The sequence below is a fragment of the Cavia porcellus genome, unplaced genomic scaffold (assembly GCF_034190915.1).
Source record: "Cavia porcellus strain 051 isolate PalLab524CR breed Dunkin Hartley unplaced genomic scaffold, mCavPor4.1 scaffold_17, whole genome shotgun sequence".
Lineage (NCBI taxonomy): Eukaryota > Metazoa > Chordata > Mammalia > Rodentia > Caviidae > Cavia > Cavia porcellus.
Genome location: NW_026947500.1, coordinates 14886661 through 14904194, shown reverse-complemented (window position 1 = coordinate 14904194; position 17534 = coordinate 14886661). Strand labels below are relative to the sequence as shown.

Sequence of the window (17534 nt, the reverse complement as noted above, 5' to 3'; positions counted from 1 at the left end):
GCAACCAGGTACACATGAGGATCAAGGTCAGGGCTTCATTCTCTCCCATCTCCCATTGCAGGTGATCTAGCAGCATCAGCTCAACCAGCAAAGCAACTAGCACTCATCAGACAGCAGTGGCAGAGCTGAGAACCATATAAGTGCTAAAAGAATGCAGCAAGAACTGGATAGTCAATGTGAGAGTGAGATAGAACATTCAGCCTTCGAGATACATCAATAGGATGTAATCTGAGAAACAGAAAAATAGAAAAAAATGGAAAGGGTCTCAAGGACCTGTGAGAAATATACCTACCTAGTCATCTAAAATATCTAATATTCATATCATTAGAATTCCAGAAGAAGAAGAAAAAGGAAGGGAGCTGAAAAGTTCTCAAAAAAATAATGCTCAACAACTTGCTGACCGCTTTCTCTCACTGGAACGCATACCACAGCTGCCCCGCCTGGAGGAGAGAGCTGGGCCTAACGCGGGAACCTGCTCCAGCCTTGCTGACCACCTTCTCCCACTGGGAAGGCATAACAGCTGCCTTGCCTGGAGGAAGGAGCTGGGCCGAGCTGTGGGAACCTGCTCCGGCCTTGCTGACCACCTAACTCTCCACCCAGAGGGCACACCGCAGCTGCACCGCCTGGAGGAGGGGGCTGGGCTGAGCCATGGGAACCTGCGCCAGGTTTGCCTGTGACCTTCTTTCAGTCTGGAGAGCTCCAGCAATATTGCCACCGCCTGGAGGAGGGAGCAGCCCTGCTCAGTAGGTTTGAGGCCTACCTAGGCCATAGGGGAGACCTTGTATCAGACCAGGGAGCTTTACCATCCAAGGAGGTGGATGGTTATACAACATCCAACCCCCGGGAGAGTATGACATCCTTCTTGTAGTGGGTAGGTGGCTGGCTAGGCTTGTGTCATACTAGATTGGGTTTAGCGGGATTAGAGCCTGCCAGGACCACTCCGGGTGGCCTTCTTTCCGTCAGGGGAGCTTTGCTGCCAGAGGTGGAAGCTGTGCAGCTTGAGGAGGCTTTAGACCTACCTGAGAAAAGCCTGGCAACCTTCTTTTAATCCGGTGTCCTTGCTGCCCAAGCAGGGAGCTACGCCACCAGAGGAGTCCCAGGAACCCAGGACATAGGAGACAATTTCCAATGCGCCCAAAGGGAAGCTTTGGAACAACACTTGAAACATGGAAATATAGGAAAATGACAAAACAAAAGATCAAAATGCAGTCTCAAACCTCCAGCCCATTCCAAGAAAACCTAGGAGCCATGCATATTGAAGAAAATACATGCCATATGCCTGAAAGATCTGAAAAAACAGTAACCAAAATAAAGAAGAAACTCCAGAAAGCTTTAAAGGATTTCAAACTAGAAATAATCCCCCAGGTAAAAGAAGAAATGATAAAAGAAATGAAGGAGATGCTGAACATATCTGAAGAAGACAGAGTTAAAAAACTGGAGGAACTAAACAAAAAGAATCCCTGGATGAACAATATAAGAAACAAACAGAATACATAAAGCAGACGCAAAGGGATATACAGGAAATCAAAAATTCCATTGAAAGTTGTAAAAACCACCTCAGTGAAAATGAAGATAGAATTCCAGACCTCAAAGACAAGATTGCGGTCAGTGAACAGGAAAGGAAAGATCTTATAAAAAATAACAAGAAATCAGGAAATAACAGTTCAACAACTGCAAGATGATGCAAAGAAAAACAACATAAGATTGATAGGGATTAATGAAAAAGAAGGGGATGACATAAAGGATGTCAAGAGGATATTTAGAGAATAGCTGAAAACTTCCCAAACATGAGATTGGAAACTGATATCAGCATCAGTGAAGCATATAGAAATTCAAATAGCCATAATCAAAACAAAATCACATCCAGACATATAATAATCACCATCCCAGAAATTCAACAAAAGAATAGAATATTCAAAGCTGTCAGAGACAAAAGACAGATTACCTATAAAGGAAAACCTATCAGAATCACAGCAGACTTCTCAGCACAAACAATAAAGTCAACAAGAACATGGAGTGAAGTATTTCAGATCCTAAAGGAAAATGATTTCCAACCCAGACTGATGTACCCTGAAAAACTGTCCTTCAAAATTGATGGAGAAATAAGATACTTCCATGACAAAGAACAGCTGAAGAACTTCATGATCACCAAGACAACCCTGCAAAGCATACTGAAAGACAGTTTAGATACACTTAGGGAAAAATCACTAAGCAAAGCAGATAATTAAACAGAACAGAAAGATAAAGATGCAACAGCGGAAAGATAACATGTCAACAATAAACCAAAATATAAACCAAGTTATAACCATTAATGTAAATGGTCTCAATGCACCAATTAAAAGAAACAGACTGGAAGACTGGATCAAGAAACAACATCCAACATCCATCCATCCATATGCTCTCTACAAGAAACCCATTTAACCCAAAAGGATACTCACAGACTGAAAGTCAAAGGATGGAAAACAATACTTCATGCAACAGGAAGCCCCAAAAAAGAGGGGTAACTATTCTGTTTGCAGACAATGTGAACTTAAAACAAATAATGATCAGAAGAGATAGAGAAGGTCATACACACTCCACACTCGATAGGTGAAAACTTCAAGAGGAAGAGAAAACTACCTTAAATATATGCGCACCAAATTCCAGAGCATCCAGTTATATAAAACAAGTATTGAAGAAATGAAATACCAAACTAGCATTAACACAATTGTAACAGGAGACCTTAACACACCACTGACACCAAGGGACAGATCAACCAGACAGAAAATCAGCAAAGAAATAACAGAACTGAATCACACCTGTGAACAAATGGACTTGATAGACATATACAGAGTGTTCCATCCAACAACATCACAATACACATTCTTCTCAGCAGTACATGGGTAATTCTCTAAAACAGACCATATATTAACTCACAGAACATATTTAAATAAATGCAAAAGATTTGAAATTATCCCTTGCATGTTATCGGATCATAGCGCTATGAAATTAGAAATTAATGATAAAAGATACTGCAAAAAATCCCACAAATACACAGTAACTGAATAACACACTCTTGAGTAATCAGTGGATCACAGAGGAAATTAAAGAAGAAATTAAACAATACCTACAAGAAAAGGAAAACACAAATACAACATACCAGAATCTGTGGGATGCAATGAAAGCTGTCCTCAGAGGAAAATTTGTTACACTGAGTTCCAACATAAGGAAAATAGAATGAATACAAATAAATAACCTGATGTTACACCTCAAACATCTAGAAAAAGAAGAGTAAGTCAAGTCCAAAGACAAAAGAAGAGAGGGAATTAAAAAATCAGAGCAGAAATTAATGCATTAGAGACTAAGAAAACAATCCAAAGAATCAATGAATCGAAGAGTTGGTTCTTTGAAAGAATAAATAAAATCATTAATTTTGGTATTTATATACAATGGAGTGTGACTCTGCCATAAAGAAGGATAATCTTGGGTCATTTGTATGAAAATGGACACTGTAGTGCTCCCTTTGGTAGCACATATACTGAAAATGGATGCCTCTTGACACCATAAAGGTGAGTGAAATAAATCAGACACAGAAATTTAAACATCACATGGGGTCTCATTTATGAGGAACCCAAAATATAAATAAAGGATAAAAGATAAAGTAGATAATAGGAAAGATGGAGATAAATTTCTTGGAAAAGGGAAGGGAAGGGCAAGAGATGGAGATGGAAGGAAGAGCAGAGGAAGGGGATAAAAAACTAAAGTATATTGTGGACATGTACCAATTCCCCATAATGAATGTAATCATTATATACTACAAACATGTCATAAAAAGAAATACTAAGTAATTGTAATTGGATGTTTTAATTTTTTATTGTCTTGTACTTTTTAAGTACTATGTATGGATACATAGGTTTTTTTCTTTCTTTCTGTCTATTTGTATTGGGAATTGAATTTAGGACCTTGTGCTTGCTATGTACATGTGCCAATGAGCGATGAGCTATATCCCCAGACCTTGGATACACAGTTTATTTGGATTAACAGTTTTTATTAGCTATATGAATGCAAATAATAACCTCACACAGCCCCAAACCAAAGATTTGGGAACTGAGACAAACAGATACCAACATCTCATTCTTAATAAATAGGGAAGGTAGAATCTTTGGACAGACAAAACCAAGAACTTTCTACACATAGAAGCATTCCTGAAGAACAGATTTTGCCTTGAGGCCTTGATACCAGTGATAAAGCTACCTACTACAAACACTTAAGTAAATGTAAAGGGTTTCAAATTATTCCATGCATATTATCTGATCATAGTGCAATGAAATTTGAAATTAATGGTAAAAGAAAGGGCAAAAACTCCATAAAAACATAGAAGTTAAATACTACCCTCCTGAACTAACAGTGAAATCAAAGAATAAATTAAATGATATCAACAATTCAAATAAACATGTGAATACAACACACTGGAACCTGTGGGATGCAATGAAAGCAGTCCTAACAGGAAAATTTATAGCAGTCAATTCTCACATCCAAAAAACAAAATGAACACAAATAAATCTAATGCTACACCTCAAAACTTCTAGAAAAAGAGGAGAAAGTAAAGTATAAAGCCCATACAAGGGAAGAAATTACAATGATCAAAGCAGAAATTAATGCAATTGAGACTATGAAAACAATACAAAAAATTAATGAATCACAGAGCTGGTTCTTTTAAAGAACAGATAAAATTGATAAATGCCTAGTCAACCTTATCAGTAAAAGGAAAGAAAAGACTCAAAATCATGCAGAGTAATGAAAAGGATGAAATCACTACAGATTCTGTGGAAATTTAGAAGATCACCAGTAACTACTTTGAAAATTTTTACTCTCATAGAATGGAAAACACAAAATAAATGATCAGATTCCTAAACACATATGAATTACCACAGCTAAATCAAGAAGATATAAAAATTCTGAGTAACCCAGTATCAGTTAATGAGATTGAAAATGTAATTAGAGCCTTAGCAACAAAATAAAGCCCATGTCCCAGCGGATTCATTGCTGGATGCTTCAATAAATTTAGAGAAGACTTAATGCTAATACTCCTCAAACTCTTTAATGAAGCTGAACAGAAGCAATGCTCCCTAAGTCATTTCTGGAGGCAAGTATTCCCCTGATACCAAAACTAGAGAAAGACCAAACGAAAAAGAGGAATACAGGCCAGTCTCTAAAGAACACTGAAGTAAAAATTCTCAATAAGATGCTAGCAAACAGAATGCAGCAAAGAATCAAGAAGATTATATACCATGACCAAAAGGGATTCATCCCAGGAATGCAGGGATGGTTTATCATATGCATATCAATGCATGTAATACACAATATCAGTAGATCTAAAGATAAAAATCACATGATCAATAGATGCAGAAAAAGCTTTTGACAAAGCCCAACACTCATTCATAATAAAAATCCCACAGGAAACAGAAATAGATCATCTTTAACCTAATCTGGTAAAAGCCACCTAGGACACAGCAAGAGGCAGTATCATATTAAATGGACAAAAATTGAAAGGTTTCATTCTAAAATCAAGAATAGGACAAAGTTGTTCACTATCACCATCCCTGTTCAATATAGTTCTGAAAATTAGCCAGAGCAATTAGACAGGAGAGAGAAATGGAAGAAATAAGGACAGAAAAAGAAGTTAAATTATCATTATTCAGAGATGACATATATGTAATCTTTGTTGTTAATACCAAAAAACCTCCTTTGTGCACTTCTTTGATCCATGGATTTTTTAGAAGTACATGGGTTAATTACCAGATAACTTGGGAGTTTTCGTTTTCTATTATAGATTTCTGATTTCTTTGTGTTGGGGTCAGGGAACACACATTATTTCAACTTATTAAAATATATAATGATTGTTTTATAGCCCAGCATGCAGTCTATCTTGAAGAATATTTCATGTGCCCTGGAAAAGACCAGGCATTCTGGAATCTCCAGTGATGTGCTCTGTAAAGAAAATTTAAGTTTCCTGGTAGTGTTTTCCAGGTCCTCCATGTCCTTATTCATTTTCTTTCAGCTTGTTCTATCAATTATTTAGTATGTCCTATTCAGATCTCCAGCCGTCACTATTAGTGTATATGTTTTTCATTCCAATTATGTCAGTTTCGCTTCATGTATTTTAGGAATATCTTTTGAGATGCATACACATATTTGCATTTGCCTGTAGTAGTATTTCTCTGTCTTGGTTATTTTTCCCTGCTTGCTGGGATGAAATACCCAATACCCCAAGTGAAGTAAGAAATAGTTTATTTACTTCATTGTTTGTGAACGTTTCATTCCATAATCAGTTGGCTCCAAGGCAGGGTGACGTGGCACAAGGGGTACAATTCATGGCATCAGCCATCAAGGAAATAAAAGAAGGGAGAAGAGCAAGCTCTTCACCTCCCTTACATTGTTTGCAGGCCACCATCATCACCCTCTAGGGCAGATGTAGCCCTCACAAAATCTCTGTGCCCTCCTCTTGCACAGGATGAGGATATTTACAAAATAAGGATCCTGGCTCCCTGCTGAATCCCTTAGTAGAATTTCTACTTCTTACTTAGTAGAATTCTACTTAGAATTTCTAAAGTTTTCAAGTTGAAGCAATGCATCAATTGTAACACCCATCTTAAAGTATATTATTTTTCCAATATTCATAAAGGCCACTCCAGCATTCATGGTGACTGGTTTCATGGTGTTTCTATATTTATGCCTTTCTTTTCATTTGTGCCTTTGAATCTAAAGTGTATCTCTGGGAGACACTGGAATTGAGTTTTTTTTTTTTTTTTTTTAAATTCACTGTCAGCTCAGTCTTTTGACCTGAAGGTCTAGACCATAGGTGGTGAACCTGTATCATGTGAAGTATTGTGTTTTTAAGACAAAAGATACTAATATATGAGTTATGTTTTCTAAACTAAAACCTCCATACTCAAGTTCAGTTGCAGTGCTGGGACTTTGCGATAAATAAGTAGGTTTTGAGTTGCAGTTTGTATACTCGGTCTCTAAAAGTCTGTCTTTGCTGGTCTCAGAGGTTCATATTTTAATACAATTTTTGATACTGTTGGATTTTTGGCTTTTGTTTTCTATTTATCTTTTTTTGTACTTCAGATCTTCTTTTGCTTTCTTTTGTGTTCAGTATTTTTAAATTTAATATTTCCTCTTTTTTCTTTTAATAGACAGAATTGTTTTAGTTCATGGTACATAGTATGATGTTTTGATCTATGTATATACTGTCAAAAGATTGGAACTAATTAACACATCCATCACCAGACCAATCTTGTTAACCTTTTTATGTTTTGTTATTTTCATTGCTGAAGTAAAATTACAATTTGCTTTGCATCTTAATCCATACCAGAGTAAGAGTCATTAAATTCTGATGGAATCCAAAACTTGTTTAGTCTCCATCCCCTTGAGTTATTGCCATACATTATTATACCTATATAATTTCCCCTAAGCAATCATGATTATTGCTCTGCACAATCTTGTATCTTTTAAAAGTGTAAAAAAAAGTGCAAAATAGACTTACAGCTTTGAAAAATTTACTGTCATATCGCCATTTCTAGAGTTGTTCATTTCTTCTTAGAGATTTGATTTACTGTTTGGTATTACTTCCTTACAAAATAAGGAAATTTCTTTACTATAGTAGTCTTCCCTGAAAGACATGCTGCGAATATATAAACCAGTTTTGCTTAACTACAAAAGCAATTTTTAAATCATTCTGTAGACTTTTTAGCTCTAAGGTAACTTTTTGATGAGTGACAAAAAGATGAGAAATTCAACATGGCTTTGTTTCAAAGCAAGTTACTCAGTTCATGAAAAGCGGCATGCCTTGAATACAATCAAGGCTGCATAGTAACATTTCAGCGGATGATAGAGCATACACATGATGACAATCCATAAGATAAACTGCATAATGACATCACAGCTATCTTAGTGTGTGTAAATACATTTTGTGATGTTTGCACAATGATGAGATGGTCTAAAAGTTTCATCATTCAATATGTTACAGTATTTCCACCACCAAACCCACTCAAAAACTATTTGTATAAGGGATGATTAAAATTTGAAAAATGTTTAAAACATTTTACAGTAAAAGATACATTGCCATTGACCCATCAAAATATTCTCCCTTGCTCTAAGCATATCCCATCATTCTTGCAACTTTCTGAAACACTTCCGGAGCTTTTCTTTCATGAGTGTTTATGAGGTATGATTTACAAAATATAATGAATGCTGCTGCCAGGTGCCACTGAGAAGGCAGGCTTGTAAAAACATTAGTGTGTTGCATCCAAGTTATTCACCAGAAGTCTAGCAGCACCTGACTTCTGGCCTTTCCCCAGTGCCAAGATAACCATGAAAGATAAATGTTTTGAATCAATTCAGGTCACTGAGACAGCCATGGTGGCACAACTAACGAGATTTTTTTAAAATCACATCTAACATACAGCTCTCCCCTCTTATCTATAGTTCTGCTTTTTATAATTTCAGTTCCCTGCAGTCAACTGGGGTGCAAATGTATTAAATGGAATATTCCAGGAACAATTCATAAATCCTAAATAATACAGCACACTGAGTTGTGAGACGACATCTCACAGTGAGGTAAATGGCCTATCTAGAACACTTTGATGTGTTATGGTTTGCATTTCAAATGTTCCTCTGGTTTGGTTGATGGGTTTTGGGAACATGGTTGGATCATGAGGCATTTAACTTCATCAAGTCTATAAATGCACTGATGAGATCATAATTTCATGGTGCTATTGGGAGGTGATGAAACAGGAGATGGCACCCAGCTGAAGAGAATTAGTTATGAAGCCATCTGGTTCCTATCTGGTTCCAGCCCTTTCCTCTCTCATTTCTAGTCTCTGCTTATTAACTGAGACAAGCAGCATTCCTCCAACACACTCTCCTACCACAGTTTCTGCTTCATCACAGGCCCACAGTCAGGACCGCAGCCTCATGGACCAAAGCTTCAGAACTTCTGAACCACAATAAATCTTTCACTTTTTATGTTGTGTATGTTAGGAACTTGGTCACAGCAATGAAAAGGTGACTGACACACTGTACATCAACACTGTATGCACTAGGTGTCTGGCAGTCCCTTAGTTGCTGTCTTAGTTATCAGGAATCATGGTGCTTGCATTCAGGAGCCTCATTACAAATTACACCATTTACCTCACTTTCTCTCTGCATGTGGGTGTTGTATCACCTCACATTATCAGCAGAGGAAGGTGAGGACAAGACTGTTTTCAGAGGAAGATAAAAAATCATGTTCACACTACTTTACTAGTCTTTTGTCATAATTGTTCTCTTGCTCTATCATAGTTCTGTTAATCTTTTACTGTGGCTAATTTATGAATTAAATTCTTATCATAGGCATACATGTATAGGAAAAACCATAGTAGAGGAAAAACAGCACGTGCTGGCTCATGCCAAGAGTTCAAGGCCAGTCTGGGCTACCTAGTGAGTTCATGGTCAGCCTGAATTACATAATGAGACTCTGTGTCAAAAAAAAAAAAAAAAAGAAAGAAAAGAAAAGAAAATAGAATATAGAAAATTTGGTATTATTCTTGGTCTAAGATATCCCCTGGAAGTCTTAAAACATAACTTCCACAAATACGTGGGGTGCATTTGTAAGGTACATTTGATCACAATGAAGTTTTTTGTCTTTCTAGGTATTTTCTTGCCATTTTCATTCTTGAAGGATTATTCTGCTGGAAATAGAATTCTTCAGTTTTTCTTTCTAGCAGTTCAAATATGTGTTATTTTGTGTTTTCTGTATCTATAGTGTTGTATTATATTTTTCCTTTTGTGTGTGTGTGATTTAACAATTTAGAAAGGCTGGTGGTCTTGTCCTACTAGTTATAATCAAAACTCCTTATTATTTCTTTTCATTTTCTAGCATCCTTTTGCTTTTATTTCATGTTCTTGTACTCTATGAGCTGAACAGGTAGGTTGGTTACAATTTCTGCCTTCCATCTCCCATCTTCCAAAAATTAGTATCATCATTTCTACTTGTCAGATTAGGTACCACTTACACATTAACTGTCCACATCGTTACCTTGTAGTCTTATATCTAATATTCATTACTGAACAGCCCCTTGGTGAAATAATCTCTTGATGTCTCCCAGAGATGCTTCAGGAATACAACACTGACCTCTACATTTACATTGTTTTTCTGTAACCTTCTTACTTGAAAGACGCCTTTGTGCATATAAAATCCTTGATTCACACTTTCTCTTTTGAATCTCTGGAAAATACTTCTTTTCCTCATATGCTGCTGGTGGGATGATTTACTCTATCTGTACTTCAGTAATCCTCCAGTTTCCCAGACACTTCTAGAGCTGGACCGTGCAGGTGCAGGCTATGGGTAATTTTATTTGATGTCATTAGGTTGTTTTTTTTCCCAAGGGGTGGGAAAGGGGATGTAGGTGGCCAGTTCTGCTTGGTCATCTCTGCTTCTGGACCAAGATCTTATGCTTACCAGGAAGGATGTTCTCAGCCCCATAAACTGGATTATTTCTATTGCCTCATTTCACTAAAATATACCTTTTCTACCTATATCATATCTCTAATTATGAAATCTCTTATAACCGGCAGTTTATTACAGAAAGCAGAATCATTTCCTGTAGATCACAAACTCAATACAAGAGGTACAATTAGTGAATTTCCAAATTTGATAGAAAGATGTGTCTCAAAGCTGTACTTTTCCTGAGTTCCAGTTGAATTGAGCTGTAGATGATTTAAAAAAAAGCAGTCATTCAATTTCCTCCCTGTTGTGGTCAATTGCATTGAGTGAAAATGGATCTCTACTGGTTTCCGCACCATTGCCCCCAAGTTGCTGCCTTTAAAGTACAAGACCACTGAGGAGATACGTTAGAGCCCTCTTGCAGATTTCAGAGGGAAATCTGTAATCTACTTCAAATGTGAAATTCTTTGTCCACGGTGGAGGACATTGGATCTGTTTGATCCAATGTTTCTAGCAGATACATATTTTTTGTGGTGCACGTTACTGGATTGTGGTCACTCTAATTTTAATACAAAGACATTACCTTTGGTTCTATTAATTTAAAATGGTGGTGTGTAAAGGATTAAACTAACATGTTCCACTACCTTTTACAGAAACTTCTGGTCATTTAAAAAAAGAGATTGAGACAGGTTTCCTAAAACAAAACAAAACAAAACAAAAGCTCATGCAAAGAGAATACTGCTGTAAATCTGTAAAATGTTTAACAGATTACTGTTGAACCCTACTTATGCAAACAGACTGAAATCATCAGGAATGCAAGTTTAATTCATTAAAACACAAAACAAAACAAGCCTATCCCCTAGACAGTATTGTATCTTTTAATGCTGCAGCAATCACAAGGCACACTTGTATGAAATACCTCAAGCAGTATAGGTTAAACATTAAAAAAATATGTCACTTAAAAAGAAGTTGAAGACTTTTTGTTAATATGAACACAGATTATAAAAATGACATTTGTTTTATAATTTTATATCTTTTAAATATGAAGATGAAATTAATATTTACTCTTTTGTGATAAATATCACAAAACTTTTTAATTATTTAACTTGGTTTGTTTAATAAAAAACAGCTATAGTACAGCTTAAAAATTTATTTTTAAAGCTTTAACATCTTTTAGATATATGGAACTCAGAAATGAAAAGCACAAGTTCTCATTTTTCTTAGCTTATAAAAAGCCAATGGTTTGCATGTTGGACATGTCTGCCCCTCCTTGCTTTGGGAGTAGAAATGCATCCGTAACATGCTACATGAATAAAGGATTTCTCAGGGCTGCCAACCTTTCAGTAGCGGTTGAGTGGTAGTATAGTTCTCCTACATTAAAAAAAAAAAAAAAAAAAAGCCAATGGTTTCATTTCCCTAGCAAATTCACTATACAAAAAAAAAAAAAAAAAAAAAAAAAAAAAAAGCACATTTGAGACATTTTAAAGTATCTAGGAGCATTACATATTTTTTGATCAACAGAATAACCCTATTATTTGTATAATTCTAAATTAACACCTAATAAACGTAAAGACCAATATCTATATTAAAATAGTGATTGATTCAAATTATTGCTCATGTAGGAAATAGAACAAATATTCTCTGGTTAAGGATATTCAGATTGGAATGGTATCATATCAGTATCTAGTGTGTATCAAAGTCTGCACTCCACAAATAATGAAATTTATAATAATTATACAAACAGTGTTCCTTTGCATGTCAGTCACCATTTAGCTTTACATGAAGAATGGAGAAGATGTGGTTGAATTACATCTTCCGTAGCAAACTGTGTTAACACATACAAAGTATTCCTGTTAGCCTTACTTATTGCAAAGCTGTTTTTAAGAAATATTAAGATACGCTTACAGAATCATTACCACAGAAGGAGAGCACAGAAACTAGAGCTCCAGTTTCAATAAAAATAATATGAAAGAGTACTATGATAAAACATTTAAACAGTGCTAGATAGAAGAACTGAAACACTAGGGTAGGTGCCGTTGTTAGTATTCCTCTTAAAAAATCAGTTCCTGGGTGTTTAGATGGTTCTTTGTAAAAATAACGAGCATCCCATCTTTGTCTCAGTCACACATTCAGTCTATTCCCACACTGGGTGGTAACAATCCCGTCAGACATCATGAGTCCTTCTGAGATACCTCTGAGGAGTCCCATCTGTCTACATGTCCACGGTGGAGGCCATCGGGTGCTAAGCTCGGCCTATAGCAGGACAGCCTGTGCTGCTTCCTTAATGGTTGATGCAGCTCTCTCTAGCTCTTCCTCTGTTTGTTCTACTGTGACCACAACTCTGATGCTGAAATAACAAAGGACATAAAAAAAAAATCAAATGAAAGGCTACAGCAAAGGTTAGCCACCCATGGCCAGGAAGCCAAAGTGAGCAGTCCCTGCCACTTGTTTGTGTAAACACTATTCTGCTGGTACTTAACTCACTCACTATCTCCTGCCTATAACTGCAGTACTATCTATCGTGGCAGAGGTAAACAGCTGTGACAGGGACTTGAGGCCCTGCTGCCCAAACACACTTACTGTCTGGTCATTGGCAAGTGGCTGGGTCTGGCTTATATTCTGGTGTGTGTGTACTTAGAGTGACCTGAATGGGTTTTGCTATGGAGGCCAGGAACTGTGTCAATAATCACAGTGCCAAAAGCAGTACCAGGCACAAAGCAGGAACCAAACATTTCTCAAACTGGTGAGTGCTTGTTCATATTCACAATTCAGTAAGCAATGCAGGATGTTCTATGATACTTTGAGGCAAGGCAGACATCTTCAAGCTTTCAGAAACTTGAAGAAATGAGTTTGCCAGCTAGAGTCACACACACCATAATCCCAACCCTCTAGAAGAACAAAGCCACTCAGCCCAGTCTGGGTAACTAAGTGATTAGTGAGATCCTGTCTCCAAAAACAAAACAGAGCTGGATATACTGCTTAGTGAGAAGGCCTGGGGTTTACCCAAAGCAGCCTCCACACTGACAAAAGAAACTGACTTTACTTTGCAAACATCTGCTTCAGCCAGTGGACACTTACTCACCTAATGTACTTGTGTGTGAAGCACACATGCTATGGAACAAGCATGGCTCCTGTTCTGAATGTGCATTTTTACCAAACACATACAGAATCAGGTATTTAGGTGAATGTGGTAAGAAGTGAGAGTGTCAAGCTGCTGCCTGGATGGCCTTCCAACTCCAATGGCCTTCTGCATCTGCAGGGCGTTCAGACTCTTCAGGGTTCTCCTATGTCTCCCTAGATGCAGTTTCTGCTCTGGGCTTGAAGATATATCCGGAAGTCTCCATGCCACTGGCAAACCTTGAGCAAAGCTCATATTGCTCATCTGCTAAAGAGCTACAAGGTCTGCCAAGTGCCTGATGAACACAGGCAAACACATGCCTGCATTCATGATGGGCTCGTACTCCAACAAAACCACCCTGTGACACTGCATAACCCTAATCTACTGAACTCATGGCTGAGTCTATTCTCTGTTAAATGTGCCCAGAACACTTATTTTAGCCTAGAACTGGAAAAAAGCATCTTTCACAAGGCCTATTTTATAAAAGTGTTGAATGTCTTGGACAACTTATTAAATACTGTCCTGAAAGAGCAAAACAGAAAGCTACGTGCAGGTGCTTTCACACTATGGTAAACACGTGATTCTAAGTGGAATTGCTGGCAGCCGGGGATGTCTGAGCTTATCTTTTCAGTCACAGAGCATCACTTCTCTCAGACACTCAATGACATCTCAGGACAGAGTTGACTGTACCTCTTCTCCTTGAGATCTGACCAAGAGCCTTGGCTTGAGTGTCTTTCTCCACCCTGTAACTATGAGTGAGCCTGTGCGCTGTGGACCCACCTATTTTTGCTCTGCTTTCCCAAGGTGTCATGTTATTGGCTAGGTGAAGTACGAATCCACTCTGACTGAGATTGTGCCCCTTCTCGGCAGGACTATCCTCACAGCTGGAGCTGTGGGCAGGGCACAGGCTGCCACTGGCCATGGCAGACATTAGCTGGACAGAACCTGTTTGCCCAGTTTCACTCCTAGGATTCCACATAATTCTCTGTTAACTGAAAAGACAGTCAGCCCTGGGTCCTGAGGTGTTTTCCATTTAAAATTTAAAAGCATCTGGCCTTAACTGATAGCCTGCTGTATATTAAGGACATTCTTTCTTGTTCTCAAAATCATTTAGGAATTTCCAAAACACAATATATTTCATGTGAAGTCTAAAGGAGGAAAAAAAAGTAAGTTCCTATTTTAATGTCAACTAACCTCGGAGGAGGGAGACATTTCTCTTCTTTCTCCAAGTAGCGGGCCTGAGTTAATGCAATACTTTTGTCCATGCACTGTAGGAGAGAAAAGGCAAACATTAGCAACTTGGACTTCGGGACACTGGTAGTTAAAACACGAAGGTACCTCAAAAGCCCTAATCAGTGGTTTACTTCCAATTTTAACTGCTAGGAAATAAAACTGAAATACCACAACAGGATTATAAGCAGCACCACACTCTCCAGTTTTCAGCAACAATGGGAATGGTCATGCTGCAGGTCATGTTCCTGCAAGGCTGCATATCTAACTTTGTATTTTATTCAGTGAGAGTCCTATGTAGCTTGGGACTACTGTTTGGACAAAGTTGAATTCTAAACTAGGGGAGCAATATGAGCAAATCCCTAAGGGTCAGCCAACAGCTGAACCTGAGAACATCATAGCAGGACTACATCAGGGAGAAACTGCTGCATTCAGACACATAGAAATGACTGTGTCCATTTATTTCCATTTGGGCAAGGTTCTACCAGGCACTGAAAAGTCTGGTGCTAATCCAATTTTTGCATAGTTTGCCTATACATCAACTACCTGTCAATAATTCTTTCTTTTTAGTTAAAATGTTCTCTATTAAAATAAAGCACAAAAACTAGAATGAGTAGTTTACAGGGATTTCCTTTTGCAGTAATGGAAATATTCTGCAGTTGGACAGTAATGGATGCAGAACCTGGTGAATATACTTGTACACTTCAAAAGGAGTGACTTTTTGTGTAGTATAAAGGAAAGAAAATCATTCCAAATGCCTGGCGTAACATTATCTGCCTGAAGGACCATGCTGGCAGCTGTGAGGGGGATGGCACAGCCTCCTGCTGGCTCCTCTCTCGGGAGGTGCACCTGGAGCCTACGGGCTGTCTGGACAGCATCCTCTGAACCAGGCAGAGGCAGTGAGGAAGCACCAGAACTGGAGCACCAGAACAGGCCTACATCGTGAGTGTCGTGACCAACACTTGCCATCATATCCTGTCTCTCCAGGAAAAGTGACATGAAAAGTCTGCTAGGGGTGTGGGAGAAAGAGGTGTAGGGAGGCTCACCGAGTAAATGAATGCTTACCTGACTTATGATTGCTTGGAGCAGTTTAACATCTTCTTCTCGAGATCCGGTGCTGTCGTCCAGTTGCAGATGAAATGCTGGGGAAAAGGACTCCCCCACTACCTTCAATCCAGAAATGCTGAGGAAAGAACCACACGCACACACACACACATGAATCCCTTCCAGGCTCAGAGCACCTCACACAGAAGTGATTCTTAAAGTCTGCCCTGTCAAGGCCCATGGAAGGGGACACAACTGGTAACTGGTAGGAGCATCACCCGGTAGTGTTCTGATTTTGACAAAGCAAGAGAGGTAAACTGTGCACTCCAAGCAGTACTTCCCAGGCCAAGACAATGGGAAGAGGCTCTCTGTTCCTGGGAGCTTCCTGTTACTGCTTCCCGCCTCCCACTGGAAGTCCGCATGCTGACTCCCTGCTTGCCTGTTATCCCCTCACACATCTCCCTCACACCTCCCTGGACCTGGCTGGCCCTACCGTCTCTTAGTGAGTTGCTCAGCTTTGTCATTTAACTCCAGCTAGGGCAGCTTATATACATTACTACTTTGGGGAGAGTCTGCTTCCTCTTTTTCTTTCATTTTTTAGATTATAATTAGAAACAAGCAAGAAATAACAATAAATCAGTTTCAAAACAGGTTAGTAGAAGAGTAACAAAAATCAACACATTGTGTATTTTCATTCAGAGTTCTTCAGAATACAAGATATAGGTATGAAACATTGTCCAGAAAATTACTATCACATAATTTTCCCCTCAATGAATCTAGAAAAAATGGCTGTATAATGCCGTCTTTTGTATTTTTTTTTCCTTCCTTCCTTTCACCCATCGCTGTTTTTCTTTTCTTTTGATCAGTTTCCTCCCTACTCACAATATCTGTTGTAAGTTTTGAACACTGTATACTCTTTCCCATTCTCACACTAGTGAGACTATCATGTTTATACATGTGCGTTTATTTCACTTACGAATATGGTCTCAAGTTGCATCAATTCACCCCTAAAAGCACGAAGTTTATCTTTATTTTATTATTATTATTATTATTATTATTTTTGTTTTTATCGGTACCAGGGATCGAACTCACGACTGCCTGCTTGCAAGTCAGGCGCTTATGCCGCTGAGCTAAATCCCCAGCCCCGACTTTATCTTTTATTTAACTACACAGTATCCCACTGTATAAGCAGTAGTATCCCACTGTATAACAAAACACATCTTTTTAGCTGATGGGTATTTAGGTTATTTTCAAGATTTAGCTGTTACAAATTGTGCTGCTATAAACATGAGTGCACATATATGGCTGTGGTATGAAGTTTTTAATTCTTCTGGAAAGATCCTCACAAGAGGAGTAGCTGAGTCAAATGTGACCTCTAATCCTAGTTTTTAAAGAAATCTCCACAGCGGCTGCACCAATCATACCTGCACCAACAGTGGAACAGGGTTCCCATTTCCCCACAACCCTGCCACCACTGGTTATTAGTTGTTTTCTTGATGACAGTCATTATGTCTGGAGACAGAATTGTGATGTTCATTTGCATCTCTTGAGTGACCAATGATGTTGAAATTTTTTTCATATACTGCTTATATTTCTTTATATAAGAAGTGTGTATTTATCTCAGAAGCCCATTTTTGGATTGGGTATTTGAAATTGGGGCTGTGATTTTTTTTT

The 17534-nt window shown here is 38.1% G+C and overlaps 1 protein-coding gene and 1 non-coding gene across 2 annotated transcripts in view; one reads left to right on the top strand and one right to left on the bottom strand.

Annotated features, from left to right (window-relative positions):
• Positions 1–11272: 11272 nt before the first annotated feature.
• Sptlc1 (serine palmitoyltransferase long chain base subunit 1) overlaps positions 11273–17534 on the bottom strand; it is a 73640-nt gene continuing 67378 nt past the window's right edge. Inside the window, exons 13-15 of the mRNA XM_003467525.5 lie at positions 15882–15999; positions 14781–14854; positions 11273–12815 (exon numbers count right to left, since the gene is read on the bottom strand). Of these exons, the coding sequence (XP_003467573.1) occupies positions 12722–12815; positions 14781–14854; positions 15882–15999 (286 nt within the window). The 3' untranslated portion in view covers positions 11273–12721. The remainder of the gene's footprint in view (positions 12816–14780; positions 14855–15881; positions 16000–17534) is intronic.
• LOC111756127 (small nucleolar RNA U109) lies at positions 11712–11847 on the top strand. Its single transcript, XR_002790615.1, has one exon. It is a non-coding gene; the product is annotated as a small nucleolar RNA U109 (small nucleolar RNA).